The following is a 26,564-nucleotide window of genomic DNA, read 5'->3' on the forward strand; positions in this document are numbered from 1 at the left end:
CCTCTACTACTTCATATCTTCATACTCCCTCTACTACTTCATATCTTCATACTCCCTCTACACTTCATATCTTCATACTCCCTCTACTACTTCATATCGTCTTACTCCCTCTACTACTTCATATCTTCATACTCCCTCTACTACTTCATATCTTCATACTCCCTCTACTACTTCATATCTTCTTACTCCCTCTACTACTTCATATCGTCTTACTCCCTCTACTACTTCATATCGTCTTACTCCCTCTACTACTTCATATCTTCATACTCCCTCTACTACTTCATATCTTCTTACTCCCTCTACTACTTCATATCTTCTTACTCCCTCTACTACTTCATATCGTCTTACTCCCTCTACTACTTCATATCTTCATACTCCCTCTACTACTTCATATCGTCTTACTCCCTCTACTACTTCATATCTTCATACTCCCCCTACTACTTCATATCTTCATACTCCCTCTACTACTTCATATCTTCATACTCCCTCTACTACTTCATATCTTCATACTCCCTCTACTACTTCATATCGTCTTACTCCCTCTACTACTTCATATCGTCTTACTCCCTCTACTACTTCATATCGTCTTACTCCCTCTACTACTTCATATCTTCATACTCCCTCTACTACTTCATATCTTCATACTCCCTCTACTACTTCATATCTTCATACTCCCTCTACTACTTCATACTCCCTCTACTACTTCATATCTTCTTACTCCCTCTACTACTTCATACTCCCTCTACTACTTCATATCGTCTTACTCCCTCTACTACTTCATATCTTCATACTCCCTCTACTACTTCATATCTTCATACTCCCTCTACACTTCATATCTTCATACTCCCTCTACTACTTCATATCGTCTTACTCCCTCTACTACTTCATATCTTCATACTCCCTCTACTACTTCATATCTTCATACTCCCTCTACTACTTCATATCTTCTTACTCCCTCTACTACTTCATATCGTCTTACTCCCTCTACTACTTCATATCGTCTTACTCCCTCTACTACTTCATATCTTCATACTCCCTCTACTACTTCATATCTTCTTACTCCCTCTACTACTTCATATCTTCTTACTCCCTCTACTACTTCATATCGTCTTACTCCCTCTACTACTTCATATCTTCATACTCCCTCTACTACTTCATATCGTCTTACTCCCTCTACTACTTCATATCTTCATACTCCCTCTACTACTTCATATCTTCATACTCCCTCTACTACTTCATATCTTCATACTCCCTCTACTACTTCATATCTTCATACTCCCTCTACTACTTCATATCGTCTTACTCCCTCTACTACTTCATATCGTCTTACTCCCTCTACTACTTCATATCGTCTTACTCCCTCTACTACTTCATATCTTCATACTCCCGCTACTACTTCATATCTTCATACTCCCTCTACTACTTCATATCTTCATACTCCCTCTACTACTTCATACTCCCTCTACTACTTCATATCTTCTTACTCCCTCTACTACTTCATACTCCCTCTACTACTTCATATCGTCTTACTCCCTCTACTACTTCATATCTTCATACTCCCTCTACTACTTCATATCTTCATACTCCCTCTACACTTCATATCTTCATACTCCCTATACTACTTCATATCGTCTTACTCCCTCTACTACTTCATATCTTCATACTCCCTCTACTACTTCATATCTTCATACTCCCTCTACTACTTCATATCTTCTTACTCCCTCTACTACTTCATATCGTCTTACTCCCTCTACTACTTCATATCGTCTTACTCCCTCTACTACTTCATATCTTCATACTCCCTCTACTACTTCATATCTTCTTACTCCCTCTACTACTTCATATCTTCTTACTCCCTCTACTACTTCATATCGTCTTACTCCCTCTACTACTTCATATCTTCATACTCCCTCTACTACTTCATATCGTCTTACTCCCTCTACTACTTCATATCTTCATACTCCCTCTACTACTTCATATCTTCATACTCCCTCTACTACTTCATATCTTCATACTCCCTCTACTACTTCATATCTTCATACTCCCTCTACTACTTCATATCTTCATACTCCCTCTACTACTTCATATCTTCTTACTCCCTCTACTACTTCATATCTTCATACTCCCTCTACTACTTCATATCTTCATACTCCCTCTACTACTTCATATCTTCTTACTCCCTCTACTACTTCATATCTTCTTACTCCCTCTACTACTTCATATCTTCATACTCCCTCTACTACTTCATATCTTCATACTCCCTCTACTACTTCATATCTTCATACTCCCTCTACTACTTCATATCTTCATACTCCCTCTACTACTTCATATCGTCTTACTCCCTCTACTACTTCATATCTTCTTACTCCCTCTACTACTTCATACTCCCTCTACTACTTCATATCGTCTTACTCCCTCTACTACTTCATATCTTTATACTCCCTCTACTACTTCATATCTTCATACTCCCTCTACTACTTCATATCTTCATACTCCCTCTACTACTTCATACTCCCTCTACTACTTCATATCTTCTTACTCCCTCTACTACTTCATACTCCCTCTACTACTTCATATCGTCTTACTCCCTCTACTACTTCATATCTTCATACTCCCTCTACACTTCATATCTTCATACTCCCTCTACTACTTCATATCGTCTTACTCCCTCTACTACTTCATATCTTCATACTCCCTCTACTACTTCATATCTTCATACTCCCTCTACTACTTCATGTCTTCTTACTCCCTCTACGACTTCATATCGTCTTACTCCCTCTACTACTTCATATCGTCTTACTCCCTCTACTACTTCATATCTTCATACTCCCTCTACTACTTCATATCTTCTTACTCCCTCTACTACTTCATATCTTCTTACTCCCTCTACTACTTCATATCGTCTTACTCCCTCTACTACTTCATATCTTCATACTCCCTCTACTACTTCATATCTTCATACTCCCTCTACTACTTCATATCTTCATACTCCCTCTACTACTTCATATCTTCATACTCCCTCTACTACTTCATATCTTCATACTCCCTCTACTACTTCATATCTTCTTACTCCCTCTACTACTTCATATCTTCTTACTCCCTCTACTACTTCATATCGTCTTACTCCCTCTACTACTTCATATCGTCTTACTCCCTCTACTACTTCATATCTTGTTACTCCCTCTAATACTTCATATCTTCTTACTCCCTCTACTACTTCATATCTTCTTACTCCCTCTACTACTTCATATCTTCTTAATCCCTCTACTACTTCATATATTCATACTCACTCTACTACTTCATATCTTCTTACTCGCTCTACTACTTCATATATTCATACTCCCTCTACTACTTCATATATTCATACTCCCTCTACTACTTCATACTCCCTCTACTACTTCATATCTTCATACTCCCTCTACTACTTCATATCTTCATACTCCCTCTACTACTTCATATCTTCATACTCCCTCTACTACTTCATATCTTCTTACTCCCTCTACTACTTCATATCTTCTTACTCCCTCTGCTACTTCATATCTTCTTACTCCCTCTACTACTTCATATCTTCTTACTCCCTCTACTACTTCATACTCCCTCTACTACTTCATATCTTCATACTCCCTCTACTACTTCATATCTTCTTACTCCCTCTACTACTTCATATCTTCTTACTCCCTCTACTACTTCATATCTTCATACTCCCTCTACTACTTCATATCTTCTTACTCCCTCTACTACTTCATATCTTGTTACTCCCTCTACTACTTCATATCTTCTTACTCCCTCTACTACTTCATATCTTCTTACTCCCTCTACTACTTCATATCTTGTTACTCCCTCTACTACTTCATATCTTGTTACTCCCTCTACTACTTCATATCTTCTTACTCCCTCTACTACTTCATATCTTCTTACTCCCTCTACTACTTCATATCTTCTTACTCCCTCTACTACTTCATATCTTCTTACTCCCTCTACTACTTCATATCTTCTTACTCCCTCTACTACTGCATATCTTCTTACTCCCTCTACTACTTCATACTCCCTCTACTACTTCATATCTTCTTACTCCCTCTACTACTTCATATCGTCTTACTCCCTCTACTACTTCATATCTTCTTACTCCCTCTACTACTTCATATCTTCATACTCCCTCTACTACTTCATATCTTCATACTCCCTCTACTACTTCATACTCCCTCTACTACTTCATATCTTCTTACTCCCTCTAATACTTCATATCTTCTTACTCCCTCTACTACTTCATATCGTCTTACTCCCTCTACTACTTCATATCTTCATACTCCCTCTACTACTTCATATCTTCATACTCCCTCTACTACTTCATATCGTCTTACTCCCTCTACTACTTCATATCTTCATACTCCCTCTACTACTTCATTTCTTCATACTCCCTCTACTACTTCATATCTTCTTACTCCCTCTACTACTTCATATCTTCTTACTCCCTCTACTACTTCATATCGTCTTACTCCCTCTACTACTTCATATCTTCATACTCCCTCTACTACTTCATATATTCTTACTCCCTCTACTACTTCATATCTTCTTAATCCCTCTACTACTTCATATCTTCTTACTCCCTCTACTACTTCATATCTTCTTACTCCCTCTACTACTTCATATCGTCTTACTCCCTCTACTACTTCATATCGTCTTACTCCCTCTACTACTTCATATCTTGTTACTCCCTCTAATACTTCATATCTTCTTACTCCCTCTACTACTTCATATCTTCTTACTCCCTCTACTACTTCATATCTTCTTACTCCCTCTACTACTTCATATATTCATACTCACTCTACTATTTCATATCTTCTTACTCACTCTACTACTTCATATATTCATACTCCCTCTACTACTTCATATATTCATACTCCCTCTACTACTTCATATCTTCTTACCCCCTCTACTACTTCATACTCCCTCTACTACTTCATATCTTCTTACTCCCTCTACTACTTCATATCTTCTTACTCCCTCTGCTACTTCATATCTTCTTACTCCCCCTACTACTTCATATCTTCTTACTCCCTCATATCGTCATACTCCCTCTACTACTTCATATCTTCTTACTCACTCTACTACTTCATATCTTCTTACTCCCTCTACTACTTCATATCTTCTTACTCCATCTACTACTTCATATCTTCTTACTCCCTCTACTACTTCATATCTTCATACTCCCTCTACTACTTCATATCTTCTTACTCCCTCTACTACTTCATATCTTGTTACTCCCTCTACTACTTCATATCTTCTTACTCCCTCTACTACTTCATATCTTCTTACTCCCTCTACTACTTCATATGTTGTTACTCCCTCTACTACTTCATATCTTGTTACTCCCTCTACTACTTCATATCTTCTTACTCCCTCTACTACTTCATATCTTCTTACTCCCTCTACTACTTCATATCTTCTTACTCCCTCTACTACTTCATATCTTCTTACTCCCTCTACTACTTCATATCTTCTTACTCCCTCTACTACTTCATATCTTCTTACTCCCTCTACTACTTCATACTCCCTCTACTACTTCATATCTTCTTACTCCCTCTACTACTTCATATCGTCTTACTCCCTCTACTACTTCATATCTTCTTACTCCCTCTACTACTTCATATCTTCGTACTCCCTCTACTACTTCATATCTTCATACTCCCTCTACTACTTCATACTCCCTCTACTACTTCATATCTTCTTACTCCCTCTAATACTTCATATCTTCTTACTCCCTCTACTACTTCATATCTTCTTACTCACTCTACTACTTCATATCTTCTTACTCCCTCTACTACTTCATATCGTCTTACTCCCTCTACTACTTCATATCTTCTTACCTCCTCTACTACTTCATATCTTCTTACTCCCTCTACTACTTCATATCTTCTTACTCCCTCTACTACTTCATATCTTCTTACTCCCTCTACTACTTCATATCTTCTTACTCCCTCTACTACTTCATATCTTCTTACTCCCTCTACTACTTCATATCTTCTTACTCCCTCTGCTACTTCATATCTTCTTACTCCCTCTACTACTTCATATCTTCTTACTCCCTCTACTACTTCATATCTTCTTACTCCCTCTACTACTTCATATCTTCTTACTCCCTCTACTACTTCATATCTTCTTACTCCCTCTACTACTTCATATCTTCTTACTCCCTCTACTACTTCATACTCCCTCTACTACTTCATATCTTCTTACTCCCTCTACTACTTCATATCTTCTTACTCCCTCTACTACTTCATACTCCCTCTACTACTTCATATCGTCTTACTCCCTCTACTACTTCATACTCCCTCTACTACTTCATATCTTCATACTCCCTCTACTACTTCATATCTTCTTACTCCCTCTACTACTTCATATCTTCTTACTCCCTCTACTACTTCATATCGTCTTACTCCCTCTACTACTTCAAAAGCCACTGCTCATGTTGAGAAAGAGTTGGGAACTACCAGCAATGTTAGGAGGGATGTAGTGTCATTGTGTTGTGTGAGGTTATGTGCTATTCCTGACCCCCAGATATCCTGTGTCCTGTCTAGTTCCTGTATTTTAGTATGTCATAACAGAGCAGGTGCCTGGTCACGTAAGAGTGTGATGTGTCATAGAGTGTCTTTAAAGCGGCACTGCAGTTGTTACATCCATTTGTGGACTTATAAATGAATGATATGTACCCCAATGATTCTTGAAAAATATAACGAATAAATAAATGCTTCATGAGCTTAGTTCAGCTGTCGTACCCCATCAGAACTCAAAATATAAGCTTGTTTTACTCCAACGTTTGTAAACTAAGTAAATGTAAACCAACATTGTATAGCCTCAAAACATTGTTAAATCTATACTTTTGATAGCATGGATGGTCAGTCCTTGCATCTACAGCTTTGTCTCTGGTTTTTGAGAGCGATTACATGTCTCCAGCCCCATCCCTCAACTTTTTACTGAATGCTTGGTTATTGTTTTAACTGCGGATTACACCTTTAAGTCATATCTCCTGGCCACTTCCTGTTTCCTGCATGATGTAGTTGATATTCCTGTGTGGAGTTGACTATGGACCAACTAGGAGGAGGTGTGTGATTGTTCAAACCCCCTGTTATATTCTATTACCTCTGCTATAGCTGAGTATATGAAGAAGTGTGCTATTTATGACCTTGTTAGTTCTTCTTCATTTGAGAATGAGGAAAGTCCAGTGGTGTTGTATGATATTTCTAACCCTATCATGTTCCCCTGTTATAGCTGAGTATGGAGAAGGTGAGGGTGGTGTTTTGTCAAATCTCTAACCTGTTATTTATCAAATGGCCCAGGTTATAGCAGAGAAGACCAAGGTGGTGGTGTGTATTATTTCTAACCATGTAATATTGTGTTCCCCTGTTCTAGCTGAGTATGGAGAAAGCCCAAGCCATAGTGGAGCAGGTAGAAATCAAGGCCAAGGTGGTTCAGACAGAGGTGAAGAACATCATCCTCAGACACAAGAAAGCCCTGGAGGAGAGAGAGTGTCAGCTACTCTGGAGGGTAAGTCTTTTCTCCATCTGTCTCTGTGTGTCTGTCTCTGTGTCTCTGTCTCCTCTTTCTCTCTCTCTCTAGTTTACATGGTTAGAGAGCTGGTCTAACAGGTGTTCAGTCACTGTTTGACTGACCTGTTTTAAACAAAAGGTGTGTTTCTACAGTAGACATGTTATGAAGTAGGAACCACAGGAGGTTGTTGGCACCTTAATTAGGGAGGACGGGCTCGTGGTATTGGTTGGAGTGGAATGGTATCAAATACATCAAACATATGGTTTCCATGTGTTTGATGCCATTCCATTTGCTCCGTTCCAGCCGTTGTTATGGGCAGTCCTCCCCTCAGCTGCTGCCACTGGTGGGAATCTGTTCACACATCTCAACACTGGTTCTACATGTTTGGTTCTACATGTCTGCATACCCACCTAACGGTGTAGGGGAGTATTTGCATGTAGCTGGAATGTGAGGTGTGGTATGTTGGATTTTTACACGTGTTGCTGACACAGGTATGACCATGTGGCCCCAGGCCTCAGAACCAGGAAGCGGGACCTAATTCTCCCTGTCCACCCACATGACTTACGACTTTACTAGTGCTTTGTGTGTGTGTCTGTGTGTGTGTTTGACTCAGCCAGTGTTTACAAACCTCTTTCTTTACCTGGCCTAAATGCAGAGTGAAACCTGACCCATTGAAGATTCAATAACAAATAGAGTAAACTGTACCCAGTATCTCCAGGCTCTGATACACAACTCTCTCTGACTCTGAAGAGGAAGTCTTGGATTTAGAATCAAAATGGGCTGCTGTTGGAGCTCAATAATAAGATATATCAACTCATGTGAAACCCAGAGAGCCAATGGTAACATATGTACATACTCACAGACAAGTTAAAGGAAAATGTGATTTGATTTAAAGGGAAATGCAACCATTTTTATCTTCATATTCATCATCTCCAGCACCACCATCAACATATGTGAAAATGGCATGTTTCTATGTTTTGTAGAAAAAAGGATAAAGGAAGATAAATGTTTCCAACAACATAATCGGTGTACATTATGTGATTTTAACCAAATATGAGTAGGCCTTGCTTACTAATTGCTATTTACACGGTTGGGGTCGTGCTGGAGATTATGAATATTACGTTTTTTTTTAAAGACCCTTTAATATGCAGAATACTCATATTTGTGTGAGTGTGTATGTTTGGGTGTGTGTTCCAAAGGTGTAGGGGCTGGCGAGAGGAGATCATGGTTTTAATCATGTAATCAAAAAGACACTGCTGGCCCGCCACACGCACACACACCCTTCATGTTTTAACATGTCAGAGGTGGACCCATAGCTTTAACCTGATCCTCACCAATCTACCATTAAAACCAACCTTTACTCATATCCTTCCGCTAGCACCATTAAAAACTACAGCTGCTGACGGTGTGTGTGTGTGCGCGAGCATGTTAGACCTAGGGCGATAAACCGCAAATTACCGTAATGATCACTTATCGCAGGCATTTTGCTGATATCGTTCATTGAGTAGCCACGATAAGTAGCCTATACTATATATTGTTGTGCCAATTTATGGCTACAACCATCAAACTAGTAGTAGTAGTAGTTTTTTTTTTTTAACTGTGGTTTATCGCATAAATTCAGGCAATTTATCATGATATAGATTTTTGTAGTACATATCACCCAGCTTGTGTGTGTGAGGTCAGAAGATAATAGAGGAGGTTTTCACTTACCTTGTTCTCTCTTTAACCTGTCTGGCACCGGGGTTCCGCTAGCGGAACTCCTCCCACATTCCACTGAAAAGGCAGAGCGCGAAATTCAAAAAATATTTTTGAGAAATATTTAACTTTCACACATTAACAAGTCCAATACAGCAAATGAAAGATACACATCTTGTGAATCCAGTCAACATGTCTGATTTTTAAAATGTTTTACAGCGAAAACACCACATATATTTATGTTAGCTCACCACCAAATACAAAAAAGGACAGACATTTTTCACAGCACAGGTAGCATGTACAAAGCCAACCTAACTAACCAAGAACCAACCAAACTAACCAAGAAACAACTTCATCAGATGACAGTCTTATAACATGTTATACAATAAATCTATGTTTTGTTCGAAAAATTTGCATATTTGAGGTATAAATCAGTTTTACATTGCAGCTACCATCACAGCTACCGTCAGAAATAGCACTGAAGCAGACAGACTAATTACAGACACCAACGTCAAATACCTAAATACTCATCATAAAACATTTCTGAAAAATCGATGGTGTACAGCAAATTAAAGACAAACATCTTGTGAATCCAGCCAATATTTCCGATTTTTTAAGTGTTTTACAGCGAAAACACAATATAGCATTATATTAGCTTACTACAATAGCCTACCACACTACCGCATTCATTCATCAAGGCACGTTAGCGATAGCAATAGACACGTTAGCGATAGGGAATAAACCAGCAAAAGATATTAATTTTCACTAACCTTCATAAACCTTCATCAGATGACAGTCCTATAACATCAGGTTATACATACACTTATGTTTTGTTCGAAAATGTGCATATTTAGAGCTGAAATCAGTGGTTATACATTGTGCTAACGTAGCATCTTTTTCCCAGAATGTGCGGATATTTTTATGACACTCAACTATTCTGACCAAATAACTATTCATAAACGTTACTAGAAAATACATGTTGTATAGGAAATGATAGATACACTAGTTCTTAATGCAATCGCCGTGTTAGAATTCTAAAAATAACTTCATTACGACATCCAGCTTAGTTATAGCGAGAGCGTGCCCAAAATCTGGGCGCAAACTACTAGTACAACATGTTCGACAGATATATGAAATAGCATCATAAAATGGGTCCTACTTTTGATGATCTTCCATCAGAATGTTGTACAAGGGGTCCTTTGTCCAGAACAATCGTTGTTTGGTTTTAGAATGTCCTCTTCTCCAGTCAATTAGCACGGAAAGCTAGCAAAGTAGCGCAAAGCTCTCCTTCCTGAACAAAGACACACAACGCAACACGCCTAACGTCCCGAATAAATTTCAATAATCTAATAAAACTATATTGAAAAAACATAATTTACGATGATATTGTCACATTTATCAAATAAATCAAAGCCGGAGATATTAGTCGTCTATAACGACAGCCTTTCAGAAGGCAATACCAGGTCCCTTCGCGCACGCTCCAGAAAACAGGAAACTGGTGACACGTCATACAAAGAGCTTTTATTCGACCCCAGATCAAGTTATACACTCCATTTCTTCTCTCACTGCCTGTCGACATCTAGTGGAAGACGTATGAAGTGCATGTATACTAATAAATATCAAAGACATTTATTGGCAGGCCCTAGAACAGAGCATCGATATCAGATTTTCCACTTCCTGTCAGGAAGTTTGCTGCAAAATGAGTTCTGTTTTACTCACAGATATAATTCAAACGGTTTTAGAAACTAGAGAGTGTTTTCTATCCAATAGTAATAATAATATGCATATTGTACGAGCAAGAATTGAGTACGAGGCCGTTTAAATTGGTCACGATTTTCCCCCAAAGTGAAAACAGCACCATCTGTCCGCAACAGGTTAAAGCCCTCATATATACCCACAGAACCCAGCTTCACTTTTCTCTCCTGATATAGTCATTAAAGGCTAACCCCGTTACATACACACACACACTCGCTCCTTCTCTTTGAAATCTAAGCAGTCTTTTGTGTGTGTGAGGGCACGTGCATGAGTGAGGGAGGGAGAAGGAGTACACCTAAAGAGGAGATAGGGAGATTGTGTGCATGCATGTGTGTGCAAGTCTGTGTGTGTGTATTCTGTGTGTCTGTGTGTGTGTGTGTGTGTGTGTGTGTGTGTGTGTGTGTGTGTGTGTGTGTGTGTGTGTGTGTGTGTGTGTGTGTGTGTGTGTGTGTGTGTGTGTGTGTGTGTGTGTGTGTGTGTGTGTGTGTGTGTGTGTGTGTGTGTGTGTGTGTGTGTGTGTGTGTGTGTGTGTGTGTGTGAGACAGAAAGATCCAGGTTGGGGGCTCCCTCCCGTCTCCGTAACAGGATTATCCCTGATTCAAACCACACTTCTACTTCCAACAGGGTCTAACAAAGACCCCCTATCTCTTTTAGAGCCTCCTTTGTTTCTGCTAAAAGGCTCTATTTAACATAGAACCAGACAGGCTGGGGGTTTAGTCCTTCTCTTTAACATAGGAAGAGGTTGGCCTTTTGTTAAGTTTTGTGTAGTAATGTTATTAACCCCCCCCCCCCCCCCATCCCTCGTTCCTCTGTTGAATGGCCTTTTCAGTCAGTCAGTACTGTCACTGTATTACCCTTTACAGACTTTACGGTATGTTTCCTGTAAACAAAACAAAACATCTGCTGTTTTTTAGAGCCCAATTCCTACAGTCCCATTTTTACCACATGACCCCTTTTATATCTCCCGTTCACATGCCGGCACATTTAAGGATTGGGAATAGAGTGGGCCGATGCGGGCGGACGTCTATTTGACCAAATCCATTGAATGTACACTATCACAAAGAAATCCATTATTCATTAGTTTAGGCAGGTCCTAAAAAACATTATAAGACTAATAAAATGTATTTTCAAAATAATAGAATGGCAATGCACATGAAATCAATTGTTATTTTGTTCATTAAACGGACAAGACACACTTAGGCTCCCCTGATCACAGTCAGTGGTGGGAAAAAGTACTCAATGCTCATACTTGAGTAAAAGTAAAGATGCCTTACTAGAAAATGACTCAAGTAAAAGTGAAAGTCAGCCAGTAAAAGTCTAAAAGTAGAGTCCCCTTCTTAAGCTCAGCAGATAGATCAACCTGGGGCAGCTACTGTGGTGTTGATTTATTGCCACCACTTCGTAGGTACAGTAATAGTGACTGAAATGAGTAAAACTGAAATATAGAAAGAAAAGAACAATGAGTATGACTTATTGTGTGCTAGCTGAATACTAGGCTTAATTCTCAATAATAACACAGCATGTATTTGTATACATGTTCATGAACACAGAAATATGCAGCATTATGCATTAAATTGGATGTAAATAATTCCCCAAAACATGACAAGATCAAATGCACTGAACAGATATCCATGTGGCTATCAAGAAGATTCATGAATCTCATTAAAAACGACCATTCATACAAAATATCATCATGAATTGAATGCCAAATATGTTATGATTAATTTTACTTACAGGCAATGCTTCTACAAAATGATAGCAAGAAGGATGAAGTTTCATAACGTCTGCAGCTCCACAGTGTGACTTTCACCATTTTGGAATGTAAACAATTCTTCTTCTACAGGGTTTAGCATATTAAACGAACAACACACATCAACATAGGATAGTGGCCCCCAAAGTGGTTGATAATGGAATTACATGATAGCCTAAATGAACTCAAACCCAACTACAGGGGCCAGAACAATTGTGTTTTATATATACTTAAGTATAAAAATTAAATGTAGTTGCTAATATATACTTAAGTATCAAAAGTAAAAGTATGAATCCTTTTTAAATCCCTTATATTAAGCAAATCAGACGGCACAATTTAGTTTTTATTTTATTTACGGATAGCCAGGGTCACACTCCAACACTCAGACATAATTTAAAAGCAAAGCATTTGTGTTTAGTGAGTCCGCCAAATCAGAAGCAGTAGGGATGACCAGGGATATTCTCTTGATAAGTGTGCGAATTGGATCATTTTCTGTCCTGATAAGCATTCAAAATGTAACGCCTACCTTTGGGTGTCAGAAAATGTATGGAGTAAAAAGTACATCGTTTTCTTTAGGAATGTAGTAAAGTAAAATTTGTCAAAGATATAAATAGTAAAGATACCCAATAAAACTACTTAAGTAGTACTTTAAATAATGTTTACTTTACACCACTGATCACAGTCAACATACATGTTTTAAAGTAGGCTAAGAATATAGTAAAATATACCGGATCAAATACAAATAATATTTTCCCCACATAACGTCACGGCAATCTGTGAAACCGAACCCAAGGCAAGCCCATGCGTTTTTGATACACGTTTCATCTCTTTCCTACTCTTACTCAGTTTTGTTTGGGAGCAGGCGTAGGGTCTTACATTCAATCAGATCAAATGTATTTATAAAGCCCTTTTTACATCAGCCGATGTCACAAAGTGCTGTACAGAAACCCAGCCTAAAACCCAGAACAGCAAGCAATGCAGATGTAGAAGCATCATCAAGATACCAATAGAAAATAACAGCAATCTATATTTTCTAAAGCATGTGCTCGTGTTCATATTTCACAATATCTGCGGGCTTTTGAAGTTGCCTATACACGATCGATCAAAATAATAGACCTACACTTGATTTAGGCTACATTATTGCATGCTAAATGTTTCTGATCAGCGATAGATGAGCAAAGAAATAGATGAGATATACCACCTCCACTTATTTTCCCAGCCAGAGAATTAAACAAATATGCAGATGGAGATTCAGTGAAACAACATCACATTGACGATTAAGACAAATCACAGGCTTTTGGTCGGGAGTAGGCCTAGGTTACTAATCGTCAGAGTGAAGAGCAAAATAATCCACTCGATAAACTACATAAAAATGTTCTGATGAGCAGCACTTACCTCAATTTAGCTAACATTTCCACAGCCTAATTGTAGCGTAACCAATATCCAATTGGAGATTGAGTGATTGATTTATCAAGACGAGTCCCCACTCTTGTCTCAAAGCAGAATAAAATGGTTCTGAAATAGTTGAACACACACTGGTAGGCTATTGCTTCAAATGTATTGTAACAATTGGATGACTTTTGGAATTTCAGTAAGCAAAAATTTGATGCCTTCATTTGTATTAGCCTACTTTATTTCAATATTTTCATCAGTGATATTCATCCCGCAGTAATTTTTTATTGATCCATCCAGTTATGTTTAAGAAAACAGTGCATGTGGTGGGCTATGCAAAGAGATGGGTGAAGTGACATGCCTTGCAAAGTTTAGAACTGGTAGGAATATAGTAGTAACGGGCGCTGCCTAGCAACCATCAAGAGCATAGTGCGTGTCAATTTTGCCTCGGCATTTCGTCTACATTTCATACTAAGCTGTAGGCAGAACTTTACCACAATCATGACTAGGTCGGTTGGCGGCAATACCTTTCATTTATAAAGAGAAGATGTCAGGATGCTGAAGTTAGGGTGAAAACCTCTTGGTTTGAAAGGTGTGCATGTGTTCCACAGGTCACTATAATCTGTACACTGATTTACATTGTAATCTGTACACTCATTTAGAGCAGGGGTCTTCAAGCTTTTCTTGCCCAGGGATCCCCACCCAGGCAAACCTGTATGTATTGTCTTCTCACCAGATGAATGATAATGGCAAGGAGAAGTAATCAACATTTAAAAATTAATAGATTTGGTAAATAGCTTTTCATTATTTTGACGCAAGAGGAAGTATAAACTCTAACATAGCCTATTAGCCAGAAAGTTAACTCCAAATATATTTTTTGCTAAGAGTAGCTATTTAGCTGGTTAAACAAAGGTTAGTCGTGTTGGCAAAAATGTATGTCCAAGTCAAGAAAGCTTACCAAAAGCCAGCTGCACTCATGGCCACCTAATCATCCGCAGCTTCCAATTGGCTCATTCATCCTCCTCTCCCCTGTAACTATTCCCCAGACCATTGCTGTAAATGAGAATGTGTTCTCAGCCAACTTACCTGGTAAAATAAGGGTTAAATAAATAAATCAAAATAATAATTGCTGTGACTGGTACTTGCGGGTGCTTTTTCAAAGCCTATGTCAGATACTGCAGTTAGTGTAATTAGCTTCAATGAGTGTCATTTACTCAATATTAAAGTTGAGAAATGAAGTGGAAATTATATCTATCCTCTTTTCTACTCTAGGTATGTCATTCTGTTGCTATCCCTATTCATAAAATAAATATGCAGTAAATCATACCCCTGATTGAGAGCAAAACCGTTTTCACACTACTGGAGGTTGCCCTTACCTAATGAATGAATCTCTCTCTTTACCCTTCTCCCACCCTCACTCCCCTCTCCTGTTCCCTCTCCCCCCTCTCCCAGGTTGAGAAGATCCGCCAGCTGAAAGCCAAGTCTCTGTACCTGCAGGTAGAGAAGCTGCATCAGAACCTGACCAAGCTGGACAGCACCATTGCAGCCGTCACTCAGGTATGGGAGAAGTCTCATGTCCCCCTCTGGGGGCGCAAGGCGACCAGGTTTTAAATACAATGTCCAAAGGTATTAAAGTCATTATATAGTGTCTGTGTCTCCTCACTTCATAACTCATCAGGTGCTGGACGAGGGCCGTCACCTGGATGTGCTGCTGGCCAGAGAGCGCATGCTGACCCAGATCCAGGAGCTCAAGTCTCTCAGAGGACTGCTGCAGCCACAGGAGGATGACAGGTTCATGTTCATGCCTCCAGACCAGGTAAATAACCACATTATGTTCACTCCCGCTGACCAGAGGAGAGGGGTTAGAGCCGTGTGGGCTCTCTGTGCACTCTGAGCCAATGTTATTGACTGTTACAGTAATAGTACAACACTGTTGCCAAATTTCTGGTCTCTTTGGACTAATGGAATTATTGACCTGTCTGCCAATTTCATGTACATTATTTTTCTATATCCACTCGTCCATATTATTGATATGATATCATTATTATCTCTCCCAGGCCCTGTACATAGCCATCCAGTCCATGGGGCTGATCAGTAGCGGAGCGTTCGCTACCGTCACCAAAGCTCACGGAGAGGGCCTAAAGACCGCACTCCGCGGCAAGCCTGCCTCCTTCACCGTGATTGGCTACGACCATGACGGGGAGCCCCGCCTCTCGGGCGGTGACGCGGTGTCAGCAGTAGTGATGGCAGCAGTGGATGGTAACCTTTCGGCTGCCGAGGTGTGTGACCACCTGAACGGGTCATACACAGTCAGCTATCTGCCCAAAGCAGAGGGAGAATATCTGGTGTCAGTTCTGGTCTGTAACCAGCACATCATGGGCAGCCCCTTTAAGGTAAAATGTATATTATTGTTATAGTTACAACAACCAAATAATATATATAACCATCTTAAGCCAGTGGTTCCCAAACTGTGGGGCGTGCCTTTTTTTTTAAGGAACTCAATCCGTCTTTCAACTTACTCTTGAAAGTTGTAATAGTAGAATGCACAACAGTCATTTTCGAAATTGGGCAGTGCATCATCAGTTCCTCTTGTCATGTCAGACATTGCATATCTCAGAGAGGTATTTATAACTTGTCAAAAATGTCCAGATCAAATTGCCCATGTCAGCTAACATTTTTTAGCTAGGTTTTGTAACCCATATATTTTGTAGTAATATTTGAGTCTCTCAAATTAGACATGGCAAAATGTATCAAATTGCAAGATGCAAGAAAATGAGCTTTAAAACTGCAACATTTTCTCTGCACCCCATAACCCATAAAAAAATGTGTAGAATTGCAGGAAATAAGCTTTAAACCTGCAAAAGGTTCTCTCTCCTAGGTATGTTCCCCAATGCTGGGAGGGGGACCTGAGTGAAAAAGTTGGGGAACCCCTGTCTTAAGCAACAATAGAATAATTCAACTTTAACATTGCAGCAGGTAATGTAGAATGTTAAGTTAGAATGTTAACATTCTCCCTGCCTGTGTTCTAAGGTGCTGGTGAAGTCTGGGCGGAGCTACGGCGCCCTGGGGTCCCCGGTGTCTGCGTTCGGTGGTGAGGGGGAGGGGGAGGGGCAGCTATGTCGCCCCTGGGGGATCAGCGTGGACAAGGAGGGATACGTGGTCGTGGCCGACCGCAGTAACAACCGCGTACAGGTAGGTTTCATTCATTTCATGTCGTGGATTGGTTTGGTGTCAGCTGTAATCCTCAGGAGAATGTTTCTCTATAGGTAGAGCTGAAGGATTGTGTGTACAGTGGCAACATAATATCAAGTAAAACAAAACCAAAAATTCCTTCTGCTACTACTCCTATCGTCCAGATCTTTAAGCCGTGCGGTGCCTTCTACCACAAGTTCGGCTCCCTGGGTTCTCGCCCCGGTCAGTTTGACCGTCCAGCGGGCGTGGCATGCGACAGCCAACGCCGCATCATCGTGGCGGACAAAGACAACCACCGCGTACAGGTGTTCACTTTCGACGGGCAGTTCATGCTCAAGTTCGGCGAGAAGGGCACTAAGGTAGAAACTCTCAATCAAATAAAATCCAAATCAAATGTTATTTGTCACATACACGTGTTTAGCAGATGTTATTGGGGGTGTAGCGAAATGCTTGTGTTTCTAGCTCCAACAGTGCAGTAATATCTAACAAGTAATATCTAACAATACACCCAATCTAAAGTAAAGGAATGGAATTAAGAATATATAAATATTTGGATGAGCAATATCAAAGCGGCATAGACTAAGACACATGAGAATAGGATATAATACTGTATATACATATGAGATGAGTACTGGTAATGCAAAATATGTAAACATTATTAGTGTGACTAGTGTTCCGTTTATTAAAGTATATATAGGGCAACAGCCTCTAATGTGCTAGTGATGGCTATTTAACAGTCTGATGGCCTTGAGATAGAAGCTGTTTTTAAGTCTCTCGTTCCCAGCTTTGATGCACCTGTACTGACCTTACCTTCTGGATGATAGCGGGGTGAACAGGCCTAGGCTCGGGTGGTTGTTGTCCTTGATGATCTTTTTGGCCTTCCTGTGACATCGGGTGCTGTAGGTGTCCTGGAGGTCAGGTAGCTTACCTCCAGTGATGCGTGGGCAGACCGCACGGGGCGGTGCAGTTGCCATACCAGGCGGTGATGCAGCCCAATAGGATGCTCTCAATTTTGCATCTGTGAGTGTTTTAGGTGCCAGGCCAAATTTCTTCAGCCTCCTGAGGTTGAAGAGGTGCTGTTGCGCCTTCTTCACCACACTGTCTGTGTGGTGGACCATTTCCGTTTGTCTGTGATGTGTACACCGAGGAACTTGAATCTTTCCACCTTCTCCACTGCGGTCCCGTCGATGTGGATGGGGGGGTGCTCCCTCTGCTGTTTCCTGAAGTCCACGATCAGCTTCTTAGTTTTGTTGTCGTTGGGTGAGAGGTTATTTTTCTGGCACCACACTCCCAGGGCCCTCACCTCCCTGTAGGCTGTGTTGTCATTGTTGGTAAACAGGCCTAATACTGTTGTGTCGTCTGCAAACTTGATAATTGAGTTGGAGGCATGCATGGCCACGCAGTCATGGGTGAACAGGGAGTACAGGAGAGGGCTGAGCACGCATCCTTGTGGGGCCCCAGTGTTGAGGATCAGCGAAGTGGAGTTGTTGTTTCCCACCTTCTCCACCTGGGGGCCACCCGTCAGGAAGTATAGGACCCAGTTGCACAGGGCGGGGTTCAGACCCAGGGCCTCGAGCTTAATGATAAGCTTGGAGGGTACTATGGTGTTGAATGCCGAGATATAGTCAATGAACAGTATTCTTACACATGTATTCCTCTTGTCCAGATGGGATAGGGCAATCAGTCTCTCACACACACACACTCTTACTTACAGTATATACACACAAACTTTAGAGCTGAACTAATAATGATATTCTACTGTACTCTATTGTAGAACGGGCAGTTCAACTACCCCTGGGATGTGGCGGTGAATTCTGCAGGGAAGATACTGGTCTCTGACACCAGGAACCACCGCGTCCAACTCTTTGGACCTGATGGGTCCTTTATCAACAAGTACGGCTTTGAGGGCGCTCTGTGGAAACACTTTGACTCACCGCGCGGCGTCGCCTTCAACCACGAGGACCACCTGGTCGTCACCGACTTCAACAACCACCGTCTGCTGGTGATCCGGCCGGACTGCCAGTCTGCCCGGTTCTTGGGCTCAGAGGGAACCGGTAACGGACAGTTCCTGCGTCCGCAGGGCGTGGCTGTGGACCAGGAGAACCGGATCATCGTGGCTGACTCGAGGAACCACCGGGTGCAGGTATTCGAGCCCAACGGGAACTTCTTATGTAAATTTGGCATGCAAGGGAGTGGCTTCGGACAGATGGACCGCCCCTCCGGTGTTGCCGTGACGCCTGACGGAGTCATCGTGGTCGTCGATTTCGGAAACAACCGCATCCTCAAGTTTTGAAGAGTTCTAATAACGTTCTGCTTTCTTTCTTTCTCTCGCTTTTTTTGCTCTCTGTTTCTCAGTTTGGGAGAGGAAATAAAATAGAGAGAGAGAGGAGGAATCAACAGACAGACACACAGAGAGGACAGTTTAAACAGAGATGATCAGAGCAGACGGAAATACGTTATTACGAAATTATGGGAAAACGGATTTGTTGATTATTTTTTGTATTTCTTTACATTTAGTTTCAGATTGTGGTATACTGTATGACAAAGGGGACCCCTAAGATGATTGATAATCATTAGTGAAAGTGACAAAAAAGAGATCCGTAATTTCTATTTTTTCTATCTCAACTGCTCAGAGCTCTCTCGCTAAACTCTCCTCAAATCGCCATCTCAGGGACTTTTCTCACTTTTTCTTGAAATATTGAATCCACTGCTCCACCACCTACCTCATCTAGTTCTTTATGAATGTACTCACACTCTTCGAGCAGAGGTCTAGTCCGTCAAGTTTTACAAAGAAGACAAGAAAGTCTACCTCAATACTGAATTTTATTTAAAGAGCAACATAAAAATGTTTTTTTATATATATATATTTGCACAGGATAAATAGGATTCATGCTGTGCATCTTGGGTAATGTGTTTTGTTGCTGAGACACTCAGACGCTGTAGTTCTACGCTGCATGTTTAGTTCTGGTTATAGAAGCCCAACCTGACCTGACCTGTAGTGTAGTCTAGAGCGTTCAGTGGTGTAATTTCATGTTATCTAGATTTAGGGTAGCTTGTTAGTTAGTAAATCTCTGTTTAGAATTGCCCCCTCGTCTCTCAATGTGTAGTGTCATGGCACTGTCAAAAGAAGAAGAGAGGGTTTTATGTAATGCAAAGCCTGTTTAGACTGAATCAGCGTTAGTTAGTTAGTTAGCTCAAGCCACAGGAGGAGACTGATGTTGACAAAGGTAAACTGATCAGTAGAATCAGAAGAATCTCCTTAAAGCTTTACTAGTTTATTGATTATTGATCGCAGCGGAGCTGGGACAGATGCAGTTTGATGATTGGTTGGAATCACGAGGTAGTTGTTGTTGTGGGGAGATTGTCCCCGCTGTCCCAAATGATCCTATTATCAATTGAATATTGTTGATTCCCCTGTCAGGCATCAAAGTATTACAGGAATATGTTCATGATTGATTAAGCAAAGCATGCTGGATCTATATATAAGAAAAATAATGAAAATGCTAAAAAAGAATTGTGTTTGTCTACTCTGAAACAGAGGGCCCACCAAAGTATTTTAGAAGTTTATCAGGAGTTATCAGGATGTTGTATCAGTTATTGATTAGGAATCGTGTCGGAGTGACATCTTGTTGTGAATGATGCAGGTGGAGAACAATGCCTCCATAAAGAGAGCATCTTGAGTGGCTGTCCACAGGACGTGACCGACAACAGTGAGATCAGGGTTGGATTGTGTGTTGAATTGTGGGGCATTCCGATTGGCTCTTGGGGCCTAGAATTGAATCTAATCCCCTTGTGATGTCACTGCAAAGCCCCTCCCTATTTATTAACTTCCAGTCTGGAATGCTGGAGCGAGAGTGTTCCGGAACATGTGCATAAAAAAAGTTATTGGGTATGTTTTTAAACCATTGTCTTAAACTCAGGGCCGTGAGAGAAAAAAATCTAAAAAGCAATTGAACATGTTTAATTCACTCACAAACTTCATCTGAAAGTTTCAGTATTGATTATTTTAAACCCAAGAACATATTTTAGAACAGTAATCTCAGTAAGAAATATGCTAACATGATTGCAATTGCTAGCTAGATAGCTAAAATGGTTCCCTAGCAACAAACATCTTAAGATTTGTATGACGATATTTGAGAAGTTCGTAAGAAAACATTACATCTTAAGATATTGTTGAGGAATTGCACGTACAAACTATCTATTGAACTTCTTTTTTTTTTCTTAAGAAGCTTCTTAAGTTTTTGCGTAAGAAGTGTTTTGTGAATCTGGGACCTGACCTCTAAAAGATGGAGGTATATAGAGCCCAGCTAGTGGAGTCAACCAAAGATAGAATTTCTGCACAACGGCCACCTGTAGATTTGGCATCTACAGAACTACAAATTGAAAGAAACACTTTGTTGTTTAATCATTAGTGTTGGAGGTCTAAAACACTCCAACTCTCACCAAAAAGATGCATTCAAAGCACTGTCAATGCTGTCAATGACAGTCAGATGGGGAGAAGGGGAATATAGGGCCAACTGTGGTCAAATATTATTAACATTCACACAGTACTGTAACATCTTGTTGAGACAAGAATCCCAGCCATATAAAACTCAATAGGTTTATGTAGCTTTGATTTTGAAGTACCTTTCAGGCCCACGTCTGAGGAGAACGTTGTAGAAAGGTCTGAAACCAGACCATATCGCACAGCAACCAAAGAGTATCTGTGTGTGATTTCAGTCTAGCATCACCACCTATGTTAACGTGATACTGACTCATAACTCAAATGACTCATAACTAGCATCCCTTATTAGCATTAGCATCTCAGCCTACACAACCATTGAGCGCTAACAGATTCCTGATTTATCACCTCCGAGGTGGAACTGTTAGAGGGGTTGTAAATACCCCTTTCCCTTGTAAGGTTAGCCACTCCCTTAGCATATCATAGCCTAGCGGTATGGACGCTATTAGTGAGTCGCTGACTGAACTTCTTACCTCAGAGGAAAGAGTAGGCCTTTCCTAATTTGCATCAACTTTCACATCTCTTCATTTACCTCAACATTCATATACCTTCATATTCCTCACATTTACTCATGTGTATCTCAATTCTAACAATTCTAATATAGCCTACCTCAACCAGTAACTTGCACATACATACTGTTACAGAACCTACATTCTCAGACCTCATCAACATACAAATGTCATTTTGCAAATATACCTCCGCACACATTTGACCTCACACTTTAAATGCCTCATGTTACACACAGTACACATAGGCCTACCTCTCAAGTATGTGACTAGTAACTTATAAACCTCAAGTCTCTCTTATGGACTGTATACCTTAGTTTCACTTTACTTTAAGCTAGTCTAAGTTTTTAACATACCTCATGTTACTTTTACCTCAACTCACAATTTAATACATGTTACCTCACCTGTCAGACCAAAGATCTCCATTTAATTTGAAATTACAAGTTATAAATGGCCTTCTCTCCACACTGTGTCCATGAGTGGGTTGTTTAGAAGTGTGGTGAATTATGCCTTTTAATCATATGGAGAAACCAAATAATGCAGATCTGAGAATTGTGCCAAAAAGATATCTGTGAGAGTTTGGTGCCAAATGGAGTTGGCATCAGAATGACACTGTCATAGACGGAGAATGTCATTGGACCATTATATCCTAGATATGTGTTTAGCGAATCAAAGCAGTTGGGGACAGATCCCTGTGCTTTGATTGGATGCACTTAGGAGGGCTGGCCCCCTTTTGCTTTACCTCATTTTGCAGATCAGCAGAGCTGTAACCTGATTGTCCAACAGTGAGAGTGATTGTGATGTCACTGTTGGCTGATTGGCCTTAGAGTCTTAGGGATGTCAGAGGCACATGATCATGTAAGATACCCCTTGTCATTTGTTGCCATGCGTTAGCGGGAGAGGGAGTGTTCTCTGTAAAGAGTTAGGACCTCCATCTTACTCCTCTTAGATGTACAAGAATGACCTCTAATTTCAGCACAATACACCATTTCTCCTTAGTAAGAACATTACAAGTGTGGACTTTAGAGTTAGCGTAGTGTTGGTTGAGGAGGATAGTAATTTATTTTGAGACGAGTCTAAAAGTCAAAACTCTTTGACAATGCAAAACTGTGGTGTATAGGAACACATTGAGTGAATAAGATGTTTATTTCACATTAATAAGCCTGTTTATTACATGTTAATACAGCGGAGACGTTAGCACATTAAAGGGCAAGTGAGTTGGAGTCCCCAGACCCTGCTGCTTAGAACCCACAACCGCTTTACCCGCTGTCGATGGGTTTCACTATTACTATATGAAATGTGTAGTCTGCTTCAATCTTTTTTTAAATTAAGTTGCAGGAAATCAATCTTTTTTTTAAATTAAGTTGCAGGAAATTCTATCTTTAAGATCCTTAGGTCTTCACTCTTAAAGAGGAAAAACATGTATTTTAAACTGTTTTGTTCATTGTTTTTATTTTTAATTTGTTGCATGCTTTCAAAATTCTCTACAGTGAACCAACGTCTCACAGATAAATGGGTGTTGTAACTCAGATGGGTGGGTTACTGAATCTGGATGATTTTATCATGATTATATAGCCAAAGATGTGTGTGTGTTAGGAGTACATTGGAGTACAATACATTGGATGTATTTAACATTTTGACCTCTGCGAATGTATTTCCTGTTCCCAAGAGGCTCTGCAGAAGCCAATCAGTGCTCGGCTGGCCATGTCTTGAATCCTGAGATGGGAAAAAACAGCTCAACTCGCCATCCCTTAAAACAGAGATGTAGCAGAGCCGGTTAGTACAACAACAACTTCTAAAGCTGCACAGTCAGTTTACCCCCCCCCCCCCTCCTCTAGTGTTTTTTGCAACCTCATGAAAAGAAACTAGGTTTATTGACAAGTTTAGCTGCCTAGCATCGCTAGAATCGCTTGATTCCCCCTCACAATGATATCCGGGAAGTGTGGTGATGTATTCTGAGGATGTGATTGGTCACCTGTACTCCTGTTGGGCGGGGGTTTTATTGCCCCCCGTGGTTCTGTCCTCCATTTTGTTTCAGGCCTCTCTTAGCTTTAAGAGAAAAGAAAAAGAAGATACGTTTTTAAAAGTGAAACTGCACCAGCTGGAAAGTCTGCAAGGTCTTAGACCTCTGTCAATGATTGTATCACCTTTAAAGAAAATTTAAAAAAAGAAAAAAATGGAAAGATAAAAAAAGAAAAGAAACTCAGGTAGTTCTGTGTCCCTACCCTGTGGGTGTCACAGTGTAACATGTCTCCCCAGTGATGTGGGTGTCACAGTGAAACATGTCCCCCCTTGTGATAATGTAGTGAACCTTTCTGTTATGACCTCAGTACTGGTCTCATTGGTCACGTTTCAGGACATTCTTGTTTTGCATTCGCGCTGTGCAAACGATGAGATTTCTATATGGTTCCTGTGCTTTAAAACACCTCTACAGGCTTTGTGAGATGTGCAGAACGACTGTGGTAAAGACGGGCTGGAACGCGACCAAAAGTTCTCTGTGTGTGTCCGTTTAGCAAAGTACACATTAGTTCTCAATCTGGAAAAGAAAAGTAGAATTTTTGTTTCATTTTTCAATTGTTTGATTAACACAAAAGGACAAATACTCCAGACCACACGACTCTCTGCGACCCTTTTGGAATGTATTTTTTTAAAGAAAAGGGTTTGTTGGGAGTTCATGTTGATTTTCGATCACACCCTGCTAGCAGGAACACAGGACAGGACTGATACTGTACTACCAATCAATCAGAGTCTGGAGAATTAGAACGGATGCCACATTGTCATCCAATGTTCCATGCCAATGATGTTCCAGTGAGTATGCAATTTAGAATGTTGCTGTCATGGAGCTTTTGTGACAGTATGGCATCTTTAAGAATTTTAAGTCTCAGTTTATCAACACTTAGAATCTCTGTAAGCCTATTTCTCCATGGCTTAGTAATGCACAGCTAATTCAACATCACAGCTTTTAACAAGGAGTTGTCCTAACAAGTTGTCTAGGGAAAACAAGGTGTTAATGGCTAGAGAAGTGGCCGTGTCTTCAAATTGTTTTACCCTGTTCTGTCCTGTATCCTGGGTGCGCCAGGTAGTGTGTGTGTGTGTGTTTGTGCGCTGCATCGTGTTGTTGAACAGAAATCCACTGAATGTATTCTCCTCTCAGTCCACGAGGTAGGAGGAAGGCAGGGACCAGCCAGGTTTAGATGGGTGCTGCTGGCGCTTCCACGCTTCTATATGTGTGTGTGTGTGTGGGGGGGCGCACATCCATGAGTGTTTTGTGTTGGTGTACTTTCGTGTGTGTATGTGCATGCGCAGACGTGTGTGCGTTTGTGTGTTTCCCCCTCCCACACTGTGGTTGGTGTGGAAGTGCCGATGTCAGGTCTTCAGTCTAAATACGGCAAAGGAGACTAGAATATATCGGTTACCTGCTACACTCTGTCTACTGTGGACTTTAAACGTTTCCTATGCAGTTATTTGGTTTACACTTAAATAAACTTGTATTTCTTTCATTTCTGTCTGGAGCTCTTTTTTTTCTCATACATTGCAAGCTATCAAATGATTAAGTGAGAAAGTTTGACCATTGTTATGATTATTTATTGTTTATTATAATTAAAGAATATCCTTCATTACAAAAACTCATGGAGGAATCTCACCCCTTCTGGAGAGAAATGACAGAGAAATGGAGAGAAATTACAGACTCACAGTGCAACATACCTGAACCATGTTCCATAATAGAGCTTTACCACAGACAACATACTGGAACAAATGAGTGGATGCTGAATGAAGCGCTACGTTGGGGAGAGGTTTGAACATGGACAATGACAACCATGCTCCACAGCTCTGAGTAGGCAGAAGGTTTGTGAGACCATCTAATAATGGTACCTTGATATTGACAAATCTTAAAGTCCTACACTAGTCAAATTTTTACCTCAACACCTGATTTACTAAACAAAAGGGATCTCAATAGGTGGTACAGGTATGACATGGCATGGCACAAGTTGGGGGGGGGGGCTTTCCTCTTGTGCCCTCTATTGTTCCTGAAGTAACGGGGAGGACAATGACCACATCAGACCAACTCCTTGGTTTGCAGGTGTCTAAAAAAACAATATTTTGCTCAAAATGAAGACAGAAATCTCAGCAACTCAACTGAGCCCCTACGTTGTGTAAGAGTTAGTATCATTCTTTTTCAAAGCGGTCCTTGAACTCTGGTACCCTCTCCTGTTGTGCTGCAGGG

General features: G+C 40.5%; 1 protein-coding gene across 1 annotated transcript in view; it reads left to right on the plus strand.

Moving 5' to 3' along the window:
* LOC129819856 (E3 ubiquitin-protein ligase TRIM71-like) overlaps window positions 1-25,839 on the plus strand; it is a 59,726-nt gene extending 33,887 nt beyond the window's left edge. Inside the window, exons 3-9 of the mRNA XM_055876490.1 lie at window positions 7,411-7,545; window positions 15,593-15,697; window positions 15,819-15,956; window positions 16,198-16,533; window positions 17,171-17,332; window positions 17,497-17,691; window positions 19,107-25,839. Coding sequence (XP_055732465.1) covers window positions 7,411-7,545; window positions 15,593-15,697; window positions 15,819-15,956; window positions 16,198-16,533; window positions 17,171-17,332; window positions 17,497-17,691; window positions 19,107-19,625 — 1,590 coding nt within the window. The 3' untranslated portion in view covers window positions 19,626-25,839. The remainder of the gene's footprint in view (window positions 1-7,410; window positions 7,546-15,592; window positions 15,698-15,818; window positions 15,957-16,197; window positions 16,534-17,170; window positions 17,333-17,496; window positions 17,692-19,106) is intronic.
* Window positions 25,840-26,564: the final 725 nt, after the last annotated feature.

Source organism: Salvelinus fontinalis, chromosome 22 (genome assembly GCF_029448725.1).
Source record: "Salvelinus fontinalis isolate EN_2023a chromosome 22, ASM2944872v1, whole genome shotgun sequence".
Classification (NCBI taxonomy): Eukaryota; Metazoa; Chordata; class Actinopteri; order Salmoniformes; family Salmonidae; genus Salvelinus; species Salvelinus fontinalis.